The following is a 23,711-nucleotide window of genomic DNA, read 5'->3' as shown; positions in this document are numbered from 1 at the left end:
TTTAACTTTGTTCAATCTCGTTTTCTGAATTTTTTTTTTTTTTTTTTTTTGAAAATGGAGTTTATATCCATCCATCTCCTAAAGACTATTTGTCTATTTTCAGTTACGATTTTGATGAAGATTCAAATGTTGGTTTAAACAGTGAGAATATTATGTACTCTCTAGCATAAGATGCTTTTGTTGAGGAGTCTAGTGGTTTTCTTTGCAAATGGTTTTGATATTTTGTTTGAGAAGTGTGAAAGTGTTCAAGCAGTATTGCAACCCATAATTCTTACGAAGTTCTCTGCTCCTGCTTTGATTAACAAAAGTAGTTTTCAGAAGGAATCAATTCCTCATTCCCTTTCAGTTAAAGCACAAATTGGTGGTTTTTGAACTAATTTTTTGGATTTCTTGGGTTTATGTGCCTAAGTTTTACTGTTTGTCCTTTTGATTTGTAGTTTGAAAGTTTCGACCTTATTGGACTTCTTACCTCCTCTGCTCATTGCATTTGTATTGTTTTTGGCTTTTTAGTCTGTGTTCTCTAGTTTTAGTTTTATTTCTGAAGTTGGTTTGTGGTTTTAAGTCATTGATAGAGTCATCCAATCTAATAATAATTGTGAATTGTGTGTTGACGGTTTAGGAGACATTTACTTAAGAAGGTATTTACTTAAGAATAGGAAATTAAGTCTAAAACAACATTCCATAACATTTTGCAGTAAAAAATGTTGGTAGTTAAACACTTATGTACATCAAAAGTGATGTCTCATTCCTCTAAAATCCTGTAAATTATATCTTTGATTGCGAAATGGTGTTAAAATTTTTAGGCATATTTAAATATTGGAGCTGGCAAAATGGTACTATTCTGCTTAAAATAAAAGAAAAAGAAAAACTATTATGAAGTTGAATGTTGAATTAAACCTATACTTCTTTTAGGCGTAATAAGAATCATTGACAAATTCTTTCCAACTAGATATGACATGTGGATAACGTATCAAATGAACAAATACATTTCATGTTGTGTTAGTTTTTCTTCCATGAAATGGTATTTGCCCGTTATGGGGAATACATATAGCAATAGGAGTACCATAAAAAACACCAATATGACCAGAAATGTAAGCATAAACGTAAATATATTTTCAACATATTATATTTTTGAAAAATGGATCAAAAGTACTAGAAAGGGTAATATTTTTGTTATCATATGATCTCTAGTGGTACAGTGTCCATCTTGGTAGTTTAAGAAATAGTATGACTTGAAGTTGGAACCTGGAATCTTTTGTTGCTATACTAGTGCTTTCATTATGTGATATAATTAATAAAGGGGTTTAACTCAAATAGCCTAATTTGGCATATGAATTTACACAATGTGCCTAATTTGCCTATATATTACATAAAGGTTTTAAATGGGCTTGTTTTTTACACAAAAGTCTGAACTAAATTACTACACTACCCATCTTTAATAATTTACGAATTAAAAAAAAGGGTAACTGATATGTTAATAGTGTGAAAAAGGGGAAAATTTGAAACACGTACAGAAAGCGGATAACGGACAAAGGCGGAAATCATTCTACTCTCTTTCAACGTTCGTTCGATCATTAGGGTTTTCTCCAGCTCGTTCTTTCGCAGACATTGTACGTTCGGGCAAGTCGACTCTGCAGACATTCTTCCCTTTCGATGCGTGTTTTCCTTTCTATATGGAACTCTATTTCATCAACATTCTTATCTGAAATTAAAGCGGGTATATATGAAACTCCGTTTCATCATTGTTCTTATATGAATTTCCATTACTGTGTTCGATCATTAGCGTTTCCAAAAGCTCATTCTTTCCCAGACATTCAACGTTCGGGCAAGTCGGTTCGATCACTCTATTCGGAAACATTCTACACTTTCGGTTAGTGTTTTTTTTTTGTTCTAATATGAAATTAAATGAGGTATATATGGGATCAAAACGTATTTATTTAACAGTCTTCCATCACTGTGTTTAGAATGTCGAAGAAATTAGGGTTATGGTGATGATTATCTTTTTAAATCACCTTAAAGTGTAGAGACTCTGTGTATAACAAAGCTCAAAAGTAATGCATGTTGTATATATTGAAAGATTAAACCTCTACTTTGAAGTCTGTATATATTGAAGTGTTGATTTAGTGTTTAAACAACCAATTTTAAGTTCAAATTCTCTGTGTAAACCATAAATTAAGCAATGCTTGATGTACATATTTTTTCCTGATGTTTATATTCTTAAATATTAAATGAAATAGGAAACACGAAGTGATTGAGCAGGATAAGGTTGTATTGTATTATATAATATGTAGGACAATATACCAATTTAAAAGTTAATAGTTTATATTGTATGATAATATGTAGGACAATATACCAATTTAAAAGTTAATAGTTTATATTGTATGATAATATGTAGGATAAGGTTGAAAAAAATGATTCGTAGAAGCGAAAGATGCCTAGGATCGAGACTGAAAAATATTAAATCAAACAAGGATGGTCCTATTGTGATCGACGAATATATAAATGTATATTTCTTATTTACTGAATTTAACTTTTAAATTGTAGAAATAGCTAAATACAAATATAATATGCGTATATATGGTAGGAGGAAGTAAGAAATGAAGAACAAATGGAATACCGACCACTATAAACTATATATTCAGAAGATGATGAAGAAGATTTAAGAGGACCGATAGGTACACAGATTGTTGTGTATCAGGACTAGAAGTTTGTGAAAATGGATGTGGTGTTCGAAACTCTGGAAGAAAAATGACAAAAAACAACAAAGGAAAACAATTTAAAACAGTAAGTATATGTTATATTTACTGATGTATATATTTTATATGATTTTTGCTGATTATATATTTTATATGTTTGTAGATTAATGAAGGAGAAATATCGTATGATGTACCACTAAACTTATTTATGATCTGTACAAATTAAAAAATATTTTTTTATACAAATGATATTCAGTTTTATGTATAAATAGAAACTAACGTTAATAATATTCGATTATATGCAGAACAATGTATCAATAGCCAAAAGGAGATTGTTCGAACGTTTGTTGAAGGGAAAATGGAAGGAAATTCAAACTGAAAATATACGTATATATGAAATGTAGGTATGTAAGAAACTATCATTATTACTATAAGTTTTTTATTGTTTATACAAAATGTGGGTATCTAAGAAGAGAAAGTTAAAGAAAGTGGTGAAAGCAAGGGAACAGAAGAAGGATAATAGTAGGAAGATAAAAAAAAAAAAGTGATAAGAAAGAAGAGGTCGAACAAGAAAATACTAATGTGAAGAAATGAGCAAGAAAATCAATTAAAAAGATATATAAAATATATGTATATATAATAATTTAGTTGAGTAAAGTGCAGTTAGTTATCACTAACAAATGATCTTATGTATATAAAATGTATATTTACTAATATTGATTCAGAAATCGACTCAGGAGAAAAGAAAGAAAAAAAAAACAGCCGACGTAGGGGAAGATTATGAGATAGTCATTAAGTTATTAAAATATACTTTTGGTAATGTAATTTAATAGTATATATTAAGTATACATATAATGATATTGTCTTTGAAATTATGTGGGTGGGGTTCATCATTGATCCTAAAAAGAAATCAATAGTCAAGAGTGCAAAAATTAAATATTTATGCAAGATTAGACGTAATTAGAAATATAAAAATAAAATTAAATAGTAGGGGAATAGAAGTATTTAGATATATGACTTTTGGTAGTTTTCTAGACCTCAAATTCTCTAAAATCCAGAGCCGACTCCTGTACTACATAATCGGATGTACATTGACGAAGGATGATTAGTTGTGGTTTAACTTTGAAGGAACTATATCCAAATTTGGCATTAGGGAATTCGAGGCAATAACCGGTTTGAATTGTGATCCATTGCCAACCGTAGATAATTCTAAGGTGAAGGAAAAATTTCTTTTCAAGTACTTCAAGAATGAAGATCCTCTACCGAGGTCAAGAGTCTCATTTTTATTTAATGAATCAAAAAAACTTAATGAGGAAGATAAAATAAAAATGGCAAAAATATAATTCTTAGAGAATTTCCTCCTTGAAAAACAATTCACCACTAGATATGATTTGGAACACATCAAACTACTAGATGATAAACAACAGTTTGATGCTTATCCATGGGGAAGGATAGGGTATAATGTGCTGATCGATTTTATTAAAAAAATCTATAAAAAACCCTTCTGCCCTATCTGTTGAAATTTATGGTTTTGCTTACTCTTTATTAGTATGGATGTATGAGTGCATCCCACTGTTGACCGGTCCTTCAATATTTTGTGCACAAAGAATTGATGATAATAAGATATGCATGCTGAACTACGTAGTTGACAGCCACCCAGAATAGAAAGAACTGGCAGAAAGGGTCTTCAACCATGGACATGTTTGATAGGAACTGTATATTTTATACTTACTGATAATATTTTATATGTATATGCATATAATATAAACTCATATCTGAATGTAATTTCTGAAATAGTTCCAATACAAGACAATGTTTTCTGAGGATGATTTTGTGGAACGAAGCATGTTCCATGAAACGAAAATGAGAGAAGAAACTGATGAAAGATTTTAGCGAGGTGAATGCTCATGACAACCTAAGCAATCCAATGAGGAAGTTCTTGAATACTTCCTCAAATTTCAAGAAATAATGATGGCCAACAATCAATGTTTAAACATGAAATTGGACAAACTTATTCTGGAGGTCGAATGTCTAAAAAATATGTTGAAAAAGAAGGAAAGGGAAACAGTGGAAAATAATGAAACCATACAAGGGGATGACAATAATGATGGAGGTGAAAGGGGTAGAAATAATGAGAATGATGGAGGTGAAGTTGATAGGGATGAGAATAATCAACAGGTGAATTTCTATTCATCTCTATATTATGATTTATGTATGTATGTATGTATGTATGTGAAGGTAAGTAATTAAGTCATTATAGTTATTATTTTTTAATATATATGTAGTTTGAAATTATTATAAATTACGCCTTATGTGTTTTATGTAGAAGAAAAATTTGGAAAAAAGACTTGCTCAAAGACCTGTAGCTGTTAAGACTGCTACAATTACTGTATGTATATTTCAAATGTTGATCATATGTATGTCGTCATATTGATAATGTACATTACTAATTCTTCACTGGAATAATAGGCTAGAGGTAAAGATATTGCTTATCAACAAGCAGTGAGAAAGAGCATGAGGAGAGGAAATTTACCTTCTAGGATATTGAAATCGTCATTCACAACGAAATTTGGTTCGACAAGGCCAAAGAAGAAAAAAATACAGTTGAATAGTCAAGGATTTGAATCACCAAGTTTTAAATTGCTCTCTCAAGGACGGTAGAACATTGTGTTTGCTAATAACTAAAAAAAAAATAAAGAACAACTTTTGAGATTTGGATTTGAAGGAACAACTTTGAAATTTAGAATCTAGCAATTTGGATTATGTTATTTGCAGGAAAATTTGGACGGTAGTAATATGATAATAGACTTTTTGACTGAGATGGTATATATTAAATAATATGGTGTATATCAGGTTATTATACATTATAATTTCAAGTTAACTAAAATGGAAACTATGATAAAATGTTTATGTTAAGTATATTTACAATATTATTACCTATATGATTTTGAAATGCAAAGTTTGATATAGAAAACTAAGGCAAATAATGTATATATCATTTAGAAATATGGAATTTTAAGGAAATTAGTGCATATACAAAAAAATAATTTGGAATGTTCTGTATAATATTTTTCCTATATATGTAATAATATTGTGTATATAATTTGTTATACATTAAAATGGAAAGAATATCATGTGGTTGAAAAATAGGAAAATGTTGCATTGTATATTTTCAATAATATGAAGTATATAAGATTAGATAAGTAAGGAAAATAATGTAAAGATAATTCTAGACATATGGATTTTTTTTCTAAACATAAAATTGAGGATACGTGTATATTGAAATTAAAATTTTAACAACATTATAATATAAAAAATATAATTATAAATATAAAACATAATAAATCAAGAACAATCTAGTTCAATAAAGAAAACTTGTATCTCTTGCGGTTATGACCGACACGTCCACAACGGTCACATTTAACGTGTCTCTTGAACTCCATTCTTGAAGGAATTCTGATCTTCTTCGGTCGACCAACAACACGTTTTACATTAGGTGGAAGGATGACAATGGACATAATATCATCAGGTATTTGCCATTGACGATGATCGCCTAAGGGATTTATTACTTCTTTATATATTAAACTCAAAGTGCTATTCAAGTAAAGGGATGAGACATATGACTTAATTGATAAATGTTTCATGGTCAAAACAACATATGCATGCGCACAAGGTATTTCCAATATATCTCACATCCTGCAACTACAAACCTTCGTAGGTAAGTAAATAACATATTAGGAGGTTCTATCTATGACCTAGTATTTCATGTTATTAGCCGAATTAACCTACATTGCAAATATATAAAAGAATTATATAATGTATATATGAAAAATGGTGATGTATATTAAGCATGCGTAAGTTGAAATAAATTGAGCATACCTTCATTGATCGACTACGTTCAATCTGTTCCTTTAATATACCTTCAATGGTTTTGGTAAAATCATTCACTTGATAATCAACTTCATTTCTTCGTTCAAAAAACCATCTTTGCAACATCATTCGCAAAACCTCAAGCATTGAACATATTGCTAACTCCCTAGCCTTCAGCATCACAGAATTCAAACCCTCGGATATATTAGTGGTCATGACATTATATCTCCTACGTTGTGAATAGGCAAGACCACTTAACAAAACCAATGGATTCAAGCTCCTCATGTATACCAGAGGCAAACGATTCCAACAAACACATTTAGTATTTGAAGTCTACAATATTAAATACCTTCCCACATGCATGAAATACAATATCGACTATTCTTTTATTCTTCAACTTTAGGTTCCTAAGTAAATGAACAAGGCACATGCAATGTAAAACGTTGGAAAATACTACTTCTATGACTTTGCATATACTTTTATGCCTATCAGATACTATGACAACCTCATTCTTGCCACTTATAATTCTCTTCAGTTGGTTGCAAAACCAGGTCTATAAGGAATCATTCTCAGAATCGAAAACATAAAAGGCTAGTGGAAAAATTTGATCATTGGCATCAGGTGTTGAAGTAGTTAACAAAGTACCACCGTACTTATTCTTCATACTTGTTTTATCAACAAAATGACTGGATGACAATGTTGCCAACAAAAGATGGAAGCATGAATAAGTAAAGAAATCTACCATTGACATCAACTTTGTATTCAACAACAAAACCTAGAATATAAAAAAAATCAGAGCATACCACCATAAAATTAATGACCAAGTATATTGCTAATATACCTGGGTTGTTGAGTTTCAATATGTATGCAAATTTAGGTAGCATCTTGTAGGAGTCCTTTGGAGATTCGCGAATATCATCCAACGCAGCCTCACGAGCATGCCATGCTTTTTGGTAGGATATACTTAACCATGTTCAATATGAATGAAAGGAACTATATCTTTGAGAGTTGACAATTCAGAACCAATCGAAGATATTTTGTTCTTAATTAGGTCATTGATAACAGTAAAGGTGGCTTGTCTTTGTTCGGTTAATGAAACATCTACTGAACATGTATGTTTAGAATCAAACCTAGTAAGAATCCATAATGATCTATCCCCATGAATACAACAAGAAGCACGCAAGGACCATTTGCAATTTTCAATGGCGCATTGCAAAATCATAACTTCCTTGTTTAATTTCACAGTAACATATTGAAAATTGTCTCTAAGAGCAATGACTTGTACGCACTGTTTGAACAAAGATTTGGTTGCAAACATATCCTGGACTTTCAATGCAAAATTAGAATCTACCTTAGACATATATAGTTTTAAAAAAATCGACCCCCATCATCATGGATTTGAGTTTGAAAAGAACTAGACGACGATGAACCCAAACAAATAGATAAAGAGCCAACAAAATGAACAATAAGGGCAATATGACGTTCAACACTCGATGTTATTATATGGTAAACCCATTTAACATCATTATCATTTGTTATAGCTAAATCATTCTTAACATATTCTGTAGGACCTAGGCAAAGGTATATATCAATATTGTTCATATTAATAATACTGCCCAACTTGGATCTAAGGCTAGTGTACAATTCTTTATATCACATATGTTCATTAACTGTAATCTCATACACACTAAAACTAACGTAATTGTGCGATTCATTGAAAAAATCATTGAAGTAGACTGCAATTCTGGCCATTCTAACAAACATATTATAAATATATGAATCTATTACTAAATGTTCAAATGTATGTATTGGTAAATAATAAGGGGTATATATCATGATCCTTAATAAATGTATGACAATTTATGTATATTGATATAAATATGAAGGGGTAGATATTTACAAAAACATAGAAGATAAATATCTACTGTATCGGAACTTATATGTCTAAAATACATCGTCGGGAATATAATGTTAGACATTCTAGGAATACGATGATTTAATGGAGTACAAAACATTAGAGGAATTGAGGAATAGAACGAACCAGATATATGTGAAGGCAGTGGAAGAATAAGAAGTTTTTGCGGTGGAGGATTACCGGCTATGGAATAAATTTACGACAGAGAAGAAATTGAATTGGTGAGCGGAAGACGGCGAAAGAAAAACGAAATTAAGAAAACTAATTTTGAATAATATTTTCATATTAAAATATATATTATTTGATATTAATTAAAATGCATTTCGCAAGGAAACGAATTTTGAATCATTGCTTATTAATTAAGGAAATAATAATTTAGACAATTATGATAACAATAATGTAATTAAGGAAATAATTAATTCTTATTTTCGAAATTGATATATAATTAATGCTAATCATAAGGATAAAATCGTCCTAAAAATAACAGAATTCCTATTCATAAAAAAAAATACAAATATAGGGTATTTGTGAAATTTCGTAGGCAAATTAGGCATTTCCTCTAAATCTTTCATTAATAAAATATAACAAGTTTTTCTTGAATGGTGAAATAACTAGATGTTTTCAAATTTGTTTTAGATTTTAAAGATTCGTCAAACCTTAGGAATGTAGCTCTTTTCATCCTAGAATAATAAAAACATCTTCTATCATATTCATTTAACCACTTGATTGCATAATTATGTCTTTTAATGCAAAGGTTCTAAGAAGTTGTTTAGAAGATAGTATCTTGTGAAAGACAACTTCCCCAAAGCCATTACCTTGAATCAAATCCATCAGTAGTATATCCCTAAATTCCAAATGGAATTACGGATACATAGAACCACAAAACCAAACAAAATTGATGTTTAAGTTCAACATGAAGAAATAAATGACATAAAACTAAAACATCTTTATGGTCGGTTTGTAAAACAAACATTAGCATTAGATTTCAATTAGAAATTTAATATTTTGTTTTTGTTTCACGAGATTTTACTTTTTAAAACCAAGATATTATTATTTAAGGAGTTTCAAAATTCATATGACATGGAATTTTTAATAACTTCCATATTTGTGAGATTTTTATATCTGTGAATGAAGAAAGTCTGATCAATTAATAAATTAATATCAATTAATTATTATTATTTGATTTTCACATGAAAATCCTCTTTGGGTCATATATATATATATATATATATATAAAAATGTTCTTTTATAATTTTGAATTTCATTCATGAAAATAACTATTTGTGTTTTTTCATGTATGAAGAAACACAAATAGTTATTAGTTTTCATGAAGTTATGCATCTACTCATGATGCATCTATTCATGATGCATCCATTCATGAAGAAACACAAATAATAATCATTTATTTTAGCAACCCCCATAAATGGTAAGTTGACAAATGAGAGAAAATAAGCATTCCGTATTTCTCCAATAGAGAGCTTGCATGAGGATAAGTAGTATAAACTTTGAACTTTCCCTAGCGAACATCAATCAAGTTTACTTGGTTAATTAGTGGACATGATGCCTTGAACTGTCAACCGTTCTAGAGTAAACTAAAACAATAGATATCCCACAACTTCTCATTATAACAAAGTTTTTTCTTGTGATTGTGTTCGTTTTGACCATTAACACCGTCTGGTCTCATGAGTTTAGAGAATTCACCTTAAAATTCTCATAGAAGCTAAAACAATAGATATCCCACAACTTCTCATTATAACAAAGTTTTTTCTCATGATTGTGTTCATTTTGACCTTGAACACTGCCTAGTCTCATGAGTTTAGAGAATTCACCTTAAAATTCTCATAGAAGCGGCCGCTTCACACTCACATAGATGATTATTGTACAGAACATCGTATATGCTATTTTTTTTTATTAATAATTATCACTTACAGAAATTATTAAAAGCATGATGCTTACCCTAAAATCATACTAGCACTATCTCATCATTCATAGAATGGGTGAAAGATTTTAATGCAGTGCTCATTATGTTATCTAGAGATCGGTTTTCCCATTGAACCTATATCTTGGGATTTTCAGTCAACTAGGTTAGGTTGCCTCTCTAGGTAACTTCATATTATAGGCTTTAATCTCATTCTTTTTTATGAACTTTCAACCAACTTCTTAATTAGGCCTTTAGTAAGTGGATCTGCAATATTATCTTTTGACCTCACAAAGTCAATTGTGATAATTTCACTAGAGAGTAGTTGTCTGATTGTTATGTCTCCATCGTATATATCGAGACTTACCATTATATATAATATTCTGTGTGTTTCCAATAGTTGCCTGACTATCACTATGTATACATATTTCAGGTACCAGTTTAGACCAGTTGGGAATATCTTTCAAAAAATTTCGAAGTCATTCTGCTTCTTCTCCAACCTTGTCTAGAGCTATAAATTCAAATTCCATTGTGGATCGTGCTATACATGTTTGTTTGGAAGATTTCCAAGATACAGTCTCGCCTCCAAGGGTTAAAACATAACCACTTGTGAATTTGGAGTCTTTAGTGCTCGATATCCAGTTGGCATCACTATAGCCTTCAAGTATAGTAGGATAGTGAGTATAGTGTGATCATAATTTTTAGTATGCTTTAAGTATCCCAAAATTCTGAAGATAGCTTTCCAATGATCTTGACCTAGATTACTTGTATAGCGACTTAACTTACTTACAACATACGCTATATCAGGACGTGTACAACTCATGATGTACATTAAAATACCAATGATGTGAGAGTATTCTAATTGTGCTATACTATCTCCATTATTTTTTACCTAAATGGAGACTAGCATCAATTGGGGTCTTTGCAACCACAATGTCATGATTTTTATATTTCGTCAACATTATATCAACATAATGTGATTAAGACAGCACTAACCCTTGTGGGGTTCTAGAAATTTTAATACCTAGAATAACATTTGCGACACTCATGTGTTTCATCTCAAATTTATTGGCCAACATTTGTTTGGTAGTCTTAATAATGTTGATATAGCCATCTATAATTAGCATATCGTCAATATACAGGCACACAATGACATGGTTATTCTTATTGCTTTTGACATATACAAATTTGTCACAGTCATTGATTTTAAACCCATTGGCCATCATTACACTATCAAATTTTTCTTGCCATTGTCTTGGTGCTTGTTTTAGTCCATAAAGAAACCTAATTAATTTGCAAACTTTCTTTTCTTGACTGGGGGAAACAAACCCTTCGGGTTGTTACATGTAGACCTCTTCATTTAACTCACCGTTTAAAAATGTCATTTTGACATCCATCTAATGCATCTCAAATCCATGCATAGCTGATATTGCTATGAGCATGTGAATGGAAGTAATTTTAGTAACTGGTGAGTATGTATTGAAATAGTCAAGTCCTTCTTGTTGCTTGTAACCTTTGACAACAAGTCTTGCCTTATATTTATATATTGACCCATCGATCTTCATTTTTCATTTGAAAATCCATTTGCAACCAAGTGGTTTACTTCCTAATGGAAGACTAACTAGCTCCCAAGTATGGTTACAACATTTATCAAATTTGGTTAATTAGGATGTTCATTTAATAAATTTTGCTTCAAACTAGAATTTCCATTACCACGAGCAACTAATTGGTGCTCGTATTAGGAATTTGACAGAGGAAGGACCAACAAACATAAATGCTAAAAAAAACTCAAATAATAATATTTTCTTTTTTTCATGAAAACAACAATTAATGATAAAAAATTACCATTAAATAAATCAAGGAATTTAATTCATAATATGTAATGATAATATTGAGTTAATCACAATCTATGACCGTTCGGAGAGCATGAGATCACCTTTGAGAATCTTGTAAAAATAAAAAGTGAAAATAGGACTAAGAATGTTTAAATGCTATTTTAGTTAATTCAATTCACATATTTGTTTATACTATTTAGGTTTTCAAAAATTGTATTTAAACTTCTAAACTTTATATATATTTTACTTAGATTATAAGTTTTGTTCATTTAAATTTTAATAATTTTGATTCTAATATGATAGTAATATTATTAACCTTCTTTAAAACTTTAGAAAATTATTATTTTACTTTTTAAAATTTTGAATTTGTTGTATAAAACTATAATTTCACTAACTTGTTTCAAATTAAAAGATGAAAATTGATTTGATGGTCGTTAAATATCCTTTGTCAAGTTAATTTTTCATAAATGATATTACAATCTTTTAATTTTTAATGTTACGCAAATTTTCATCTAACTTTTTAATTAAACCAAATCTTTAAAGATATATATGAACAGAATTCATTTGATATTTTTCTGGTGACATAATTAAAATTTGTAAAATATATAATAATCTTGAGAGAGTAAAAAATAGTGAGATAGAAGGAATGAGAGAGCAAAGCAAGAGAAATAAAAATAAAAAAATGAGTAGAATATTCTTAATCCTAATGTACCTTTAATCTAGTAGATATAAAAATAAAATTAAAAATTAAAAAATGAAAATGAAAATGAAAAAAAAAAAAAAATCAGGCCGGTACGGTATATTAACCCAATGGGTCGGAACCCGAGCCGATGGAGAATTTTAGCCTTCAAAATTTCATTATTCTTCAATTTAATTGAGCGAAGAAAAAAAAAAAAAAAAAGAAAAAGGAAAATAATCAAATTTTGGTTGTATAGAGAAAACAGAGAAATACTGTGAGAAGAGGGAAGCCATTGGGAAAGCGTCCTCTCTTTCTTCTCTCGCTTCTCTCACTTTTCCGCCATTTCATTCTGTTTATGTTCTTAGCTAACAGAAGAGAGCTCCGCTTCTACTCACTTCCTTCGTCTCTGACTGTAAGCCCTTCTATTCACTCCACTTCCCTCTTTCTCTCTCTCTCTCTATATATATATTCTCAATTTTAATTTTGACCCATTCTGTTTTTTCTTTCTTGAATTTCATCCCCAAACCCCTGAATCCGACCTCCCCTTTCGTTTCTGTAATGTGGGTCCTATAATTTGATCGATTTCCGTCATGATTCTCATCGTTTCACCTCTTGCGGACTCTGTGTTTTGGGTTAGGGTTTTTGACGTCTCGATGTAATGTTAGGGTTTTCGCCACGCTTGACTCCGTTTGCTGGAATTTTGAGACTTGGGTTCTGCTGCTCCTGCTCTATTTCTTCGAAGAAGCTGGGATTTTTTTACTGCTAGGTATTTTTCTTCTTCCTGTTGTTTTGTCTCTATTGGATCAAAAGTTGAGATACGCTTGATTGTTTGGGGGGTGGGTTTTTGAGCTTTTTCTGGCTGGACTTGAGGAGGCAATGCTAGAGTAGACTTTTTAGATTTTGTTGGTTTGTAACTGTTCTGGTTAGAGTAATTGGTTAGATAGTGATGTCTATGAACAATAATAACCCGCCGAAGACCCTTGGAGGGGCTTCTTCGTCGCCTTTTGGAAATTCGGGGATGGTTCCACCATCTATGGCAGCAAATTCCACATCATTTTCTCAGCCGCAAGCTCAAGCTCAATTAGGAGCTGGGTTTCAAAATCCATTTCCGCTGTCCACTGCTCAGGTTCTTGCTCAAGCTCAGTACAAGGCTCACGCTCATGCCCAAGCTCAAGCACAGGCAGCTCACGCCCAGTTTCAAGCTCAGTTACAAGCTCAAGGGCTGTCCCTAACTCAGAGTCAAAATGTTGGTGGTGGGAACGTGGGTTCGCCTTCCCCAGGATTTTCCACTCCTGGCCTTGCAGGTGTGAAGCGAATTCCTCAAAAGCCACCAGTTCGCCCTCCTATTCTTTCTCCTGGTACCACTTTTTCACCATTGAAAACAATGGAAATCACACCTGCGGCTCGTAAAAAGAAGCAGAAGCTGCCTGAGAAGCAGCTTCAAGATAAAGTTGCTGCAATCTTGCCTGAATCTGCTCTCTACACTCAGCTGCTTGAGTTTGAGTCTCGTGTTGATGCTGCTCTCGCAAGAAAGAAAGTTGACATCCATGAGGCGCTTAAAAACCCACCTTGCATTCAGAAAACTCTTCGAATTTATGTCTTCAACACATTTGCAAATCAAGTTAACACAATACCCAAAAAGCTAAATGCTGATCCTCCTACCTGGACTCTTAAGATAATAGGCAGGATTTTGGAAGATGGGATAGATCCTGATCATCCTGGAGTGGTACAAAGATCAAACCCTTTGTACCCAAAATTTTCATCTTTCTTCAAGAGAGTAACCATTTCCTTGGACCAAAGGCTATATCCAGATAGTCACATCATAGTATGGGAGAATGCTCGATCACCTGCACCTCATGAGGGCTTTGAGGTGAAGAGAAAAGGGGATAAAGAATTTTCAGTTAACATTCGGTTAGAAATGAATTATATTCCAGAGAAATTCAAGTTGTCGCCTGCTTTGATGGAAGTTCTTGGTATCGAAGTTGATACTCGCCCAAGAATAATAGCAGCTATCTGGCATTATGTAAAGGCTAGGAAACTTCAGAATCCCAATGATCCATCTTTCTTTCACTGTGATCCACCTCTCCAGAAGGTATTTGGTGAAGACAAATTGAAATTCACCATGGTATCACAGAGAATATCACAACACTTGTTTCCTCCACAGCCTATACATCTGGAACATAAGGTTAAGCTTTCAGGGAATAGTCCAGCAGGTACAGCATGCTACGATGTGTTGGTTGATGTGCCTTTCCCAATTCACCGGGAATTGTCTGCTCTATTAGCCAATGCAGAGAAGAACAAGGAGATTGATGCATGTGATGAAGCAATTTGTACAGCTATAAGGAAAATTCACGAGCATCGCCGGAGACGTGCATTTTTCCTTGGGTTCAGTCAGTCACCAGTGGAGTTTATTGATGCCTTGATTGAATCTCAAAGCAAGGATCTAAAACTTCTTGCAGGAGAAGCTAGTCGAAATGCTGAAAAGGAGCGACGATCAGATTTCTTCAATCAACCATGGTACGTTTGTTGCCTATTTTACATATTTTCTATGTTTCTTATCATCGTATTACTCATTTCAAATTCATTGATTTACGACTTTCGTCTTTTTTCTTTTCTTAACAACTAACTCTCTTTTTGTTTCTTACGGTTGCTGTGTGTTAATTGACCCAGAAAATATATTCCTAACTTCCTCTCTTCCCCTGTTGCTGTTTTGTCTTTGCATCATTGACAAAAGTTCTGCTGTATATAGTTCCTTCTTTTATTTTTTCAATAAAAGAGTTTATTCTTTAAGCTTTTAACTGGCGCCCTCACACAAATTTCATTGGATTAGGGATTAATCTAATATTGGGATTTCCAGTCTATCTAGTCCTTTAACCATTTTGAGCTTGATCTTAAATTCATGGTTGATTGAACAGGGTTGAAGATGCTGTGATCCGGTATATAAATCGAAAACCAGCAACAGGGAGTGATGCACCTGGAAGTACATGACTGGGATCTTATTGAGTTGCTATGGATTGCCAATTTTTGATGGGAGCTTCATTGGATTAGCGTGCTAAGATACATGTATGACACCCTTTAGTTTAGTAGCAAACACCTGATGGTTTCAATGCCATGCCAATGATTCATTAGTGCACATGGTATGTGAATTCCACAAAACATTGCTCTTTAGTCCAAGCCAAGCCATAACAATTAGCTGGTGATGCCAATGCTTCATGGACAACATATGGTTTCTTCATAGTCGTTTTCTTAGTGCATCCTTTATTGTAGTATGGAATATTTCTTGTAGTAGAATCTGCAACCATATAAAGTTGAGAATTTTTTTTCCTGGTAAAGCTTTGTGAAGATGAAGGTTCATGATGATTTGTTAATTCCACTTGGAACATTTTACAATCATAACTTGAACATGTAGTTTGTCAATTATTATCTTTTAACAAATATCATGCTTCTTGATATTTGAAGGTGCAATAGAGGTAATTGAGCTCATCGATCTATTTCTCGATTAAATTTGAAACGATTTAATACTATTATCTTTTAGAAATCAACAATGTTTACGTGACAGATGAATAACCAATGAATTTTTTATTTGATGAGAAGATTTTCTCCAAATTATTTAAATGCTGAGATCTTTTTTGAAAGGGGAGATTGGAGACTCCGATATGAGGGTGGTTCAGTCATGTCCCCCTGAAGTGAGTTCAGGCTATTTTATTATCTTTTTATTTATTATCAAGGAATCTTCAAAAAGAAAAGAGAAGAAAAAAAAAATCCAACTGTTTTGGATGACTTTTTGTTCTTTGTTTATAGATTTTTCTTTTTATTCATTTCATAATTACTATGAATGTTAGGAATACGAATATGAATGCCCAAAATTTGTTTCTAAGAAAATAAAAGTAGTGAAATTAGATTTTCTGATTCTATCTTGTATTCTTGGTTTCTGAATTTAAGCAATCAAGTGTTGACACGTGGAATGTAAATTTTCCTAGCTGTGTTCTGTCAGTTCAGTGTTGGAATTGTTGACTTGCCTCTTCTACTTTACTGTGTTTTATATTGGGGATTTTGTTTGTTTGTTTTGAATTGTCTCTCTCTCTTTCTCTCTCCTTTGAATGAAAACCTTGAAGCCGCCGGCCATGTGTGCCGTCAACAGCGGCACAAACACAGGGTGATCGCCGGCAACAGGTTTGATTCTAAATTGGCTAAGAATAGAAGCCACCACGTACTTCATCTGAAGGAAGGCCATCTCCTTCCCCAAACACACCCTTGGCCCAGCTTGAAATATGGGAAACTTGTACGGACTCACCAATTTCACCCCTGTTCTCCGCCCCCCACGCCCGTCTTGTTCGACAACCCATCGGCTTGGCTTGAACTCGAATTGGTCCTTCCCCCACAAAGCCACCATTCTACCCATACCGTATGGGAAATATGTCACTCTATCTCCTGATCGGACGAGAGTACCGTCTGGCAAGTAGTCATCGGCAATGGCATGCTTTGAATCCCATGGGACTGGTGGATACATTCTCATGGTTTCACAGAGGCATGCTTTGAGATATTTGAGCTCCTTCAGAGATTGGTAGTCCAATTTTACTGACGTCAAGTCTATCTCTTCTATTAATTGATTTTCTATGTTGGGATGAATGCAGAGTAGCCAAAACAACCACGTCATTGCAGCGGAAGTTGTGTCTCGACCTGCCATGATGAAGCTTATGACCATGTCTCTGATCTCCTCATCGTCATGCTCGGTTTTAATCAACCTATCGTAATGAAGATTTTGTTCATCATTCCATCATGCATAATATTTAGGTTTCTTCTCGATTGTTGGAAATATTTACAAATATAAAAAAATATATTTTATAAATGATAGATCTTGATAGATTTAGTTAGCCATCTCAATGTATTACTGATAAAAGATATTTTTTTTATATTTGTAAATATTTTCAAAAACGTCATTTAAAATTAACCATTTTTCTAATAGTGTTTACAAGGCAAAAAGTTAGCATTGGAATCTTCATTTTATGAAGAAAGAGGGAGTATTATTATTAGTAAGTTATATTTTGACTTTTGAAACAAAAGCAAGTTTCATTACCAATAAGGGTTAAAATGGTCTTTTTCTCAAAACTTTATTTTGAAATTTGATAAATCAAATTAAAGCATTCCAAATTTAATGACTAAATTGATAATTAATACTTGGAGGGAATTTTAATCCTGAGAAGTTGTATTTATAGGTGTTGTAACAAGAATATTGTTCATCTTAACTCCAATAATGTTCTAGAACGAAAAGTTCTTACTTCCAATTTGTACTAAAAGAAAATATAGTTGTCGTTTTATGTGCTTTTTTTGTTGTTGTCAAGACAATAATAATAAAAAAAAAATAGACTACTTTTTTTTTTTTTATCTTTTTAAATTGATTACTAATATATGGACTAGTTGTGTTTTTTAAGAGAAATTATTAGTTCAATCAAGGAGTTGTGAAGTTTTTTTTATTTGATGTTTAGACTTTTTTATAAAAAGTTTTTGGTGTTTAGACTTTGAGAAGTATCAAATTGACTTTAAATATCCAATTTTATGTAGGTTTTTAACAAATTCAACGTATTTAAAAAATTATTGATCTAGCATGTATGTGTTGGGTCTACTAGATCTGATAACCATATAAATTTTTAACTTCATGTTTAATAAATATGTAAAACTTAGAATATATCACACATGGGTTGTGTGAACTAAAATTATAATGTAGACACTACCAAAATCTACTTATTTGGAAATATCTTACGAAAAATGGCTATTAATTACACAATCCAATTTTTTTTTATTTTCAATGAAAGTTTAAAATAAAACGTAAAAGCCATCTATGAAAAAACCCATCAATCTACTTTCTATATTATATATATAAAAAAGCGTGAGAGAACTCTTTTCTCCAAATAATAATAATAATAATAATAATAATAATAATAATAATAATAATAATAATAATAATAATAATAATAATAATAAAGAAAAAAAGAAAAGAAAAGAAAAGAAAGGAAAAGAATGCATATATATGTTAAATAATATGTATTAATATATGATTTGATGATTTATGTAGTTGGTTACCTGGACAAGAGATCTTGGGTACTGTCATGGATATCCTGGATCTTCTCCTCCTTTCTTCTTTTGTCAATTATGTTCATCACTTTCCGATGAACCTCCGCTACTTCCTTCTTCAACCGCCGTTCTGATCCAACCCCAAGCCATCTCTTCATTTTCCATGTCACGTAAATTGGCTCCATTGCTCGCCTGGCGCTCACCTCCGACGCCACCTCAAAGCTCTTTTGAAGCGCAAAGATCGTCTCATCTTCACTCCCCAAAACTATCTTACAAATTACTCGGAATGCAAACCCTCTTAGTAAATCCTTCAGTGATATAGCTACTAATTATTAGACCACATAATTAAAAATCAAACTCAATCAGCTCAATCATTTTTGTCATGGCTAATTTAACATGGTGTATTAGTCTATCAAAGGTGTAGTCCTAGGAGGTCATCTCTTCTGATCTTGACCACTTGTTAATATTGATTTTTCACTTATTGAAATGTCTACCGTGGGTGCACAATAAAAATAATAAATATTTTAAAAAGAAGTAAGAAATGTTGGTAAATGACAAACTACGCCGTTGGATTATTTGGTAAAATACACCAATGTGATCTATGATCTACTAATTAAGTAAGTTTCTTTTTATAGTGAGATGAAAATTTTATGTTTTTAATTAGATGTTTTGATTTAAAGGAAGGATGAGAGAGAGAAAAAAAAGTAAAAATTGAATTATATAAAATGTCTGTTGATCAGTTTTTATTATTATTATTTTTAATTTATATATGTTGTTTAAAAAGTTTTAATTTACTCTCTCACATATTCACAATAGAGAATTTTCTTTTGTTCTCCAATTTTTTTAGGAAGATGCCATAATATTTTTCATATATATTTTTCCCACTCATAGTAAACTAAATTCACTTCCAAATCCATGTCAATAAAAATATATTCCCCAATCATTATTTTATGACTGCTCATTAATTATTAGCTTAGTTGAGTAAATGTATTCTAATAGAAAAACTTTCAATAAAAAAATTAAAATTTCATTTTTAATATGTTTTTGTTAATTCATGAGAAAATTAAGTGTACATCATTATAAAACTTTATTATCTACTTTTTTTTCCCTACAATTCATTTCTAAACTTTGATTTTGTTTTAAATTTTCGACCAAATTCAAAAGAAATGAAGATTATTGTAAAAATAAGAAAAAAGCAAGACATCAAGAGTAAGTAAATTAAACTAAACAGCAAAGATTATTAGACAGCCATCTACACTACTATATTTAATATCCCATGCTCCATTTGCTTTTATATAAAATTAATTTTTTAGTATTTTTATTTTTTAGAAAATAAATTGTCACACCTAAATTTTCTTTAATCGGATGCATTTTAGGTTCCAGAATAGATTAAGCCACATATAAGTTTTTTTCTCAAGACCAAAACCGTGTTCGTTAATATCATGGAGTGTGTTTTAAACAAACTAATCTTTTGTTCGAGAAAAATGCAAATCATGTTAGAAGAAGAGAAGAAAAATAAATTTGAAAAAATGAACAAAAATATCTATAAAATATATCAAAATACCATCATCATGTACCATGAAGGACGATAAATGAGATAAACTACTGTTGGGTAGTAAACTACTGTTGGGTAGATTAGTTGAAAATAATTTTAGAAGATTTAAAATAATTTTCCAACAAAATAATAGACAGCCATCTCTCTCCTGTTTCTTTCTTTGCTCCACCCTTAATTACCTGTAAGTCCACGACTTTAGCGTTGTGGGCCGACGCCTCGAGGGCGGGCAACAACCGCATCTCAACCTCTGACTTCAACGTCTCGACAACAAATTCCTGAAGCGACTTGGCACTAAATTCATGGCTAGCCAGCTTACGCTGTGTCCGCCATTGGTCACCGTCCACGTTGAAAATGCCGCAGCCAAGAAAGTCATTCAAGATCTCGGTGAAAGGCTTGCCTTTGGGGAAATTATGGAAATGGGTCGTCAAAATATACTCTACGTTAGCTGGGTTCACGGTCACCACCGTGCGTCGACAGCCGAGGCGGCGGATGACGATAGTGCCGGTGGAGGATTCCGACAAGAGCTCGGTGTACCAATCCAACAGGCGGTTGCGGTTAATGTAGAAGGAGATGAGACAACCGATTAGAGGGTACGTCGGCGGGGAAGAAAAGTCGCCGGGGGGTACTGGGCGGAATCTGAAGAGGAGAACAAGGAAAATAGAGATGGAGAAGAGGGAGATGATGATACCCATGAAATGATACTGATATTATTGGATTTGCAAATTTGGGAAAAATATATATAATAAGACTTCGGAAAAAGAGAAATGATTAAATAATTAACAAGTTTCATGTGTATGTGTATGTGTACGTGTTACTTTTTATAATATGATTGGAAGACTTTGGCTTAATATATTGATTAGTTTTGATCTTATTACTTTTAATTTTGGAAAAATGATTAGTGCGGTTTACTAAATTTTCTTATCCTTAGGTTGATAGAATGACCATCGAAAATCAAATTTATTTATAAATTCTCCAAATTAAACATAAAGCACCGATCGATCCCTAAATATCATTAACCACCGAGTTTAGTGAGCAACGTCAAATAGCTCTACTATGAAGATGAAAAGATTAGTCATCACGTAACAAACTTCGACACTTAATTTTTATAGAACGTTTTATTATAGAGACTTAATCGACATAAATTGTAAAATAGAAAGACTAAATTGTTATTTATTAAAGTTGAGGACTAAATTATTTGAAATTATACAAGTTAAGTCGTAACCAACTCAAGTTTAGGATATCCAAATTAATTGTTACTTTCATATGTTCATAAACAAAAAAAATTATGTTTTTAATTTAAGAAACTAAATTTGAGATGGAATGAAAGTATAAACTATATAAAGGATAAAATTACATAACATAACGTAGGTCAAAGTATTATCTAAAAAAATATACTCACACACCTAGGTTAAAGTATTATCTAAAAGTTGAAAATTCTACGGAAACTTTCTAAGTTCATAACCCCTCGTTATGATTTTGGTTCAGATACTCTCTATTGTTATTCAACTCAAATAGAGGTATAAAGTTTAGTAGAGGGAATTAGTTAACATTTTGATTTGTTGATCTTTATTGTCGTGGATAATTATATTTCAAATTTGTAAATCAAATATGAGGAACCAGCATGAACTTAGGTCAGCTGGTAGAGGTTCTGGGTTCAAATCTTTCTACCCCATTTAATCACACCACCTTTAAAAAAAAATCAAATACGAGGATAAAGAGTGAGTGATACAATTGGATGATTTGATCCCTTTCCTTTTGGACGGTGCTAAAGAGAGCAGACAAAGCAATTATTATTGGGTTGTTTTGATTCAATAATTGGCTTGCCTCAAAGGTTGAGGCCAACTTTTCCCCATTCTTTGGAGCCTATTCTCGGTAGGCCCCTCTACGACAACCCATGTGGCTCATTCCAATTCTTGGTTGTCTATGTCTCACAGACGAAGGCAATATGAGTCCTTTTCCTAAAGGATGAAGAAGCAAACCCTACGTTTAGCATCACTAAATATAGAATATAATAGTTTCATATCAAATTAGTTCATTTCTTCTCTAAATTATTGGCGACTCTTGTACTAAAAACTAACATAAAGCATCAGACTTTATATGGCCAAACACCACTTAAAGTATGTACTATTGCGATTATTTTACGACTGACATCTTCCCTAAAATACAAATACACCATTAAGGTTAGGTCGCGTGAATCTACTTGTCCAGTACTTAGTTAATATTTGTATTTTTATAAATACTACCATTTTTATCATCGATTGAATAATGATGATGTGCATCCTCGTCATTCCTATTACTGGGATATGAATTTCCATAGCTACTTGTCCCTTTGACTAAAAACCTTAACTCTAAAAAAATAACTTAGGTATCTTTTAAAGGAAAAAGGACCTAAGTTATTTTGTTCGCTGCTAATAGATAATTTTGAGATGAATCTTTGTGTCCTTTTTAGGTCTTTTCAAAAATATAAAAAGCGGTAAAATATTTACACTCTATAGAACAATTCCAAAAACGGAAAAAGCTCAGAGGCCCACCGTATAAAGTATAAAAAATGTCCCGTCAACTACGTCATCAATAATGCACGCGTAATATATTTGCGATCGTTTATATTTGGTTATTGTTTGATACGCGATCGTTTAGATATTGTTACAATTTATACGCGATTGTCTAGATATTACTACAATTTATACACGATCGTTTAGATATGACTACAATTTATCTTTTTAAATCCATCGTTTAATTTTGTAACACGATCGTTTAATTTGGTTACGTTTAAATTTGGTTATACGATCATTTAGATTTGGGGACCCAAACCTAAATAATTTTTTTTTTCAAAATTTGGTACACGATTTTTTTAATTCTTTTGGTACACGATTGTTTAGACTTCTTTACACGATCGTCTACTTTTTTTTACATGATCTTTTACTTTTTTTTTACATGATCGTTTACATGGCTACCCCAATCCAAATGATTTTTTTTCAAGATTATTTACACACGATCTTTTATTTTTTTATTCGATCGTTTACTTTTTTTTTTAAACGATCGTTTACATTTGGCTACTCCAATCTAAATGATTTTTTTCAAGATTTTTTATACACTATCTTTTATTTTTTTTACACGATCGTTTATATTTGGCTACTCCAATTTAAATGATTTTTTTTTTCAAATTCTTTA

The 23,711-nt window shown here is 31.7% G+C and overlaps 2 protein-coding genes and 1 long non-coding RNA gene across 5 annotated transcripts; 2 read left to right on the top strand and 1 right to left on the bottom strand.

Annotated features, from left to right (window-relative positions):
* The first annotated feature begins 5,016 nt into the window (after positions 1-5,016).
* LOC127150072 (uncharacterized) lies at positions 5,017-5,515 on the top strand. The gene is made up of 2 exons (XR_007822019.1): positions 5,017-5,085; positions 5,166-5,515. It is a non-coding gene; the product is annotated as an uncharacterized LOC127150072 (long non-coding RNA).
* A 7,612-nt stretch (positions 5,516-13,127) lies between these two features.
* On the top strand, positions 13,128-16,245 carry LOC103491785 (SWI/SNF complex component SNF12 homolog). Of its 3 annotated transcripts, none has more exons than XM_008451874.3 (3): positions 13,128-13,325; positions 13,579-15,430; positions 15,829-16,245. In XM_008451874.3, the coding sequence occupies exons 2-3, from the start codon at positions 13,860-13,862 to the stop codon at positions 15,899-15,901; spliced, it is 1,644 nt and encodes a 547-aa protein (XP_008450096.1). In that variant the 5' UTR covers positions 13,128-13,325; positions 13,579-13,859; the 3' UTR covers positions 15,902-16,245. The 3 variants fall into 3 exon arrangements, with proteins under 3 accessions (XP_008450096.1, XP_008450097.1, XP_008450095.1); XM_008451875.3 differs by having other exon boundaries at positions 13,551-15,430; XM_008451873.3 differs by having other exon boundaries at positions 13,128-15,430.
* Positions 16,246-16,801: 556 nt separating this feature from the next.
* On the bottom strand, positions 16,802-21,288 carry LOC103491786 (cytochrome P450 94B3). The gene is made up of 3 exons (XM_008451876.3): positions 20,720-21,288; positions 18,995-19,293; positions 16,802-17,658 (listed from the first exon to the last, which is right to left on the bottom strand). The coding sequence occupies exons 1-3, from the start codon at positions 21,230-21,232 to the stop codon at positions 16,953-16,955; spliced, it is 1,518 nt and encodes a 505-aa protein (XP_008450098.2). The 5' UTR covers positions 21,233-21,288; the 3' UTR covers positions 16,802-16,952.
* Between the last annotated feature and the right edge of the window lie 2,423 nt (positions 21,289-23,711).

The sequence above is a fragment of the Cucumis melo genome, chromosome 6, assembly GCF_025177605.1.
Source record: "Cucumis melo cultivar AY chromosome 6, USDA_Cmelo_AY_1.0, whole genome shotgun sequence".
NCBI classification, from domain to species: Eukaryota; Viridiplantae; Streptophyta; class Magnoliopsida; order Cucurbitales; family Cucurbitaceae; genus Cucumis; species Cucumis melo.
This window is presented reverse-complemented; position numbering and strand designations above follow the sequence as displayed.